We start from the raw sequence: 4,957 nt of genomic DNA, 5'->3' as shown, positions 1-4,957 counted from the left end.
TCTAAAATTAGGATATTTCATTTCCAAAACAAATTGTCAATTATTATTCCCCTTTTATACTTCGTTGTTCCTTCTTTTTTGGTTTGCTTTCTCCAATCGCAGACCAATTACTCGTACCTCGCTTAGTTCTCTTTTCCACTTACTCGCGCACAGTAATATATTAAATTTCTAACTATAAAATGCGTAAACAAAAGAAATCTTTTTGCAGTTGCTACACATCTTTTACCATGAATTACAATATTACATCAAGCGTAATGTCTCATTTTTCATGTGACCAACCACATCATCATTACAGCGTTAAATAAACTTGGTGCAACTCGCGTTATTTCAGCTACAATTTGTAGTATTCCTCGTCATTTTCCCCATTGTATGACAGTTCCCAACGTACAATTTTTCAAATTTGATACACAGAATATGTCATGTTCCACTGCATCAAATTTACACGTTGATTACTCGTATGAATGATCCTAGTGAAACCCACCAGCTGATAATGTGTTGTTAAAGGTGAAAAAGGTTAGAGCCACAACACATACCTCATACATTTCTGATGTCTACTTGTACAGTTCCAAATTCCTGAAGAGAAAACAAGTATGCATTGCATACTCATGCCTATTACATCTTTTTTTAAGTAACAAAAATGGGAAAAGAAGTCCATAGTTAATTGAACGAAAGATCATTGAACTTCTGTTGCTTAGTGAGGTGGCAATTTAACATGCAAAGATTTGAGGAAGGCTTGTCAAAATCTTGCTCCATTGCATATTCCATTTTCATATGCAAGTTATAATGCAATAACAGCAAGGTAGCCTTCCGTCTGGAATTCCGGAAAAAGAAATCCCTTTCATGCCTCTGTTTAATTACATCTTTCTCCGAGCAGCGTTGAAGTTGCAGAGAGCTATTTCAATTCACTTACTCCAATGATCACAAGTTACTTCATGATAGATTTCCTTATGCAGGACCTGAAGCTCTAGTTTCAGTCATCTCCAATGACGGCGGCTTCTGTATAGTCTTCAAGAAGGTTCTTGCATAAAGGGATCCAAAGACGATAACCTGATAAAAAGAAATCAAACTAAGATATTTCTTTCTTTTTTAGGTAAAGAAGTTTCACATTACAAAACCAATAGAGTGAAGTTGATGCTTACAGCTCCAATGCATTGCTCCCAGCTCAAAGGATGGCCAAACCACAAGCATGACAGCAAAATGCTCACCAACTACACAAATTTAATAAGGCATCACATTTTAGTTTTATGCACATGGCCTGTTTAGAAGGAAGACGATCAAATTTTCAAACTCTTGTAGTATTTCTTAATACCTGTCTTGTGGTCATTATGGTTGCAAATGTTAGAGCACCAAATGTGCGGATCGTATAAGAAATGAAAAATTGACTTGCAGTTGCTACCTGCAACCAAAACCACAATCAGTTTTGTCCTCCCATTTTTTCCACTGAAAGGAATTGGCTTCATGATATGCAACTTTTAGTGACAGTAAGGTTTGGCAGCATAAATACTTGTGAAACCAGGATAGTTGTTTAAATAAATCAATTTCTACTTGGATAACTTACAGTTGAAAGCAGAGCAATGTCGAAGAAACAGTCATGATAGCGGGATACAAAATCTATAGCCATTAGAAGATTGCCTTGTAAAATTAGACCTACATGGAAACAGAGAGCAGAATCCAGTTAATATTAGTCATGATGAACATAACCTACATAAACATCAGAAGTAGTATGAAGCGTGGCACGAAGAGAACTTCGTAAATAAATAACAGTACGTATTTCGACCACTAGGACCTGCAGTACAAACTAATTATAACAAAATACCACAAGCAGGGACGTAAATTGATATAACCAGTAGCCTGCACTGTCTGCAGATGTCTCTGCTAGAGTATAAACTCAATCATGCAATCAAAAATGCATAATATTTTCTCTGCATCAAATATGTTTTGAAATTATTGTGGAAACTTAATTGGGTGCAAATGATACTCAAAATCTTATAGTATAAGTTAACTATGTCAAAGCCAAATATACTGAATCTTAGAATCTATCAGCGTGTTTGAGAAATTTTTCGATGACAAACTTAAAGAATTATTTCTGTGACAGTGTTATGTAAAACACAATCACAATGAGGTTCCTAAAAATAATAGCCACACCCTTCCCTCCATGTTGCAGATGAAAGTATGAAACAACATACAGGCAGGTATAGACTGAAGAACTGGATAAGAAGACACTGGAAACAACTGAATGGTCCAGCATATTATCTTCTGGAAATGTAAAGCGAATTTCTCAAAAGTCCACCAAATACAAACTTAATAGTTGCAAAGGCATGTCACCGAAGTCCAATAAATGGGATCTTACCGATGAAACTAAGAAGACAAGAACAGACCGTTGTATAGAATATTTGATTGTGTATTTCCATATCATAGCCTTTAAAAAGTTTATCCTGGAAAGTACTCGTAAAGCCATCAAACCTGTGAGATCAGATGACTGATAAAGTTTGTGAACATCCTAGAAAAAATATCCAGACACTACCAAAAATAAACATTCAATTTCCCAGGGGAATAACAATGTGGTGTTGCTCTTAACAACAATCCAAAAAGAAAATAAAAAAACAAAACAAAAATAAAAAAGGAAACAACATGTCCTGTGCAGACATCAGGAGCAAAATTGGCAGCGATGTTCTTTCAAGAAAATGTCTTCCATTCAAATATTAGATGTCCCCAAAAAATGGCAGGGAAAGTTGTCTTCCATTCGAATATTAGATGTCCCCAAAAGAGGTTATAGAAACAAAAATGAAGAATGAGAAAATTGCAAGAATTATATTTGGTTTCTAATGTTAAAATTTTGTACATGTGTGTGTTGGCGGGTATTTTAATATATCTGACATGCAGAAACTATGATGGAGTAATTTTTATTTTATTTTCCACTTAACATCAAAATCTTTCATTTTGACCAGCACCAGGTAACCCTTCTTGGTTTTGCACTGGGTGGGGCAAGAGGTGGAGAACCACGATATGAACCTTTCCATTTCACTCAAGTTTTTCACAGTTCTTCAGTTGACCAAATAACCCTTCTTGGTGGGGCAAGAGGTGGAGAACCATGATATGAAACTTTCCATTCCCTCAAGTTTTTTCACAATTCTTCACTTGACCAATTAATTAGGCTTTGAGGTTGGGCCACCGCATCAGAAATAAGAATGTTATCCTACTGGGTGGGTGCGCCGGGGTGGGGTGGGGGGTGGGGGTAAGAATTCGCAGTACGCGAATAGGATACCGAAGACACAGTGTAAACCAACAAAGCTAACAAAAGCTGGTGCAAACACCGTGACATAACTATTTAGTAGTTCGGTAATTTTGTCAATGCACGTTGAACTGAGTTATATTGCTGGATTGGGGATCGACTTGACAGTTAAGATCATGAAGTGGTATGTGTTCGAAAAGGCTTCAGGCAATCTTTTCTGGCGATCTTACAGGACAAGTGAGATATACAGTGAGTCAAGGAAAAGAGAAGCGAACAGTATGTAACACTTCAATGCTCCAAAATCAATCAATTGCACGCTATGAGATTGAATGCCAATTGTCTAGAAGCTCAGATACTCAATTTTATCAAATAAGCAAGTCTTGACTTTTAGCAAATCCAGTTTCTTAACTTAGCATTTCATTAATCCAATGACTGAAGGTTTAGCATTTCATTAATCCAACGACTGAAGGTTTAGCATTTCATTAATCCAATGACTGAAGGTTTAGAATGCTGGAAGATGATGTGAGTTATAATGCTTACCCAAGATAGCCTATCATCAGAGAAACTCCCCAGACTGTGCTTTCTCTTCCTCTATTGAAGGGACTGATGTCACCTGCTGCCTAAAGCCAAACAAAAAATAGCAAAAGCATTACCCAGTGGAGGTAATCTCAGAAGCTAATGCAAGTTCAGAACTTAGCAGACCAACACAAGCATGGCTATCAGAAACAAAAAGGTTTTAACTTTTAAGTAAAACTTTGACTGGGAAAATGGATTAACCAGTTCACAAGCATACACCATTAAAGAATTCTACAAGCTAGAGTGTCTTTAAACAAAATTCATCCAGTCTTATCTACAAGTTGGCGTATAGCGCTCCAAAAATATACAAAAACATGAATCTCTTTAGTGAGCATCTATTCATTTTGGAGAATCAGTAAAAACTGTGGAAACCTGTAATACGTAAGAGGCTAAGAAGTTTTGATCGGATTCTTGGGTGAATTCCTTGGTGGTGAAAACTCAGTCACTTATGCAAGACTCAACCATTAGCATGTTTCCTTCAGTCTCATTTGGGAAGCCACAAAACTAAGCCCTTGAGACTTTCAATTTCGATGACCCTTACACTCAATCAAAAGGGGAGGATTGGGGCACCATGCCGATATTATCAACAGTAGGAACAATAAGTTTAGCTTCAGGAAAGCTTCACTTAGGGTTGGGGCCTTCTAGGTAATTTAATGGTAAATAGGAAAAAGAGATTCTATGCTCTGAAACTTGAGTTTATCGATATGTACATATTGAATCATTGGACTTTTCAACTGCTTCAGAGACTAGTTGAGTAGTGCAACGAGAGTTTGGCTAAATGAAAACTTCGATACATTCTATTTGCCAACAACTCTGTTAAATGAACTGTAGAAACCTTCATAGTCAACTCAGGATGCAAGTTCATATTTTTTAAAAATTTATGAAGGCTGATCTTCTTTGTATTTTCTGGTTAATTTGGAGGTGGGATCATCTCCTTCTCAAAAATATAGTATCATCTCAGGGTGCGAGAACCCGTTGTGGAGAGTTAAGAGCTCCCTTTTGATTCGTTTATGCTTTTGGAATACCAAGTATACACATGTATAGATAATTGGATCTTGCAGATCTTTTAAGTATATCCATAATTTGCAAGTGACACCATCTTGATGAATTATCCAATGACATTTTTTGACTTGTCCACCCCGCACCCCC

At 36.7% G+C, this 4,957-nt stretch overlaps 1 protein-coding gene across 2 annotated transcripts in view; it reads right to left on the bottom strand.

Annotated features, from left to right (window-relative positions):
• Positions 1-382: 382 nt before the first annotated feature.
• Positions 383-4,957, bottom strand: part of LOC109240790 (UDP-galactose/UDP-glucose transporter 5) — a 9,332-nt gene continuing 4,757 nt past the window's right edge. For both annotated transcript variants that reach the window (XM_019407473.1, XM_019407472.1), the window contains exons 7-12: positions 3,773-3,852; positions 2,351-2,463; positions 1,559-1,647; positions 1,310-1,396; positions 1,140-1,208; positions 383-1,047 (exon numbers count right to left, since the gene is read on the bottom strand). In XM_019407473.1, the coding sequence (XP_019263018.1) occupies positions 946-1,047; positions 1,140-1,208; positions 1,310-1,396; positions 1,559-1,647; positions 2,351-2,463; positions 3,773-3,852 (540 nt within the window). In that variant the 3' untranslated portion in view covers positions 383-945. The remainder of the gene's footprint in view (positions 1,048-1,139; positions 1,209-1,309; positions 1,397-1,558; positions 1,648-2,350; positions 2,464-3,772; positions 3,853-4,957) is intronic.

The sequence above is a fragment of the Nicotiana attenuata genome, unplaced genomic scaffold, assembly GCF_001879085.1.
Source record: "Nicotiana attenuata strain UT unplaced genomic scaffold, NIATTr2, whole genome shotgun sequence".
NCBI lineage: Eukaryota > Viridiplantae > Streptophyta > Magnoliopsida > Solanales > Solanaceae > Nicotiana > Nicotiana attenuata.
This window is presented reverse-complemented; position numbering and strand designations above follow the sequence as displayed.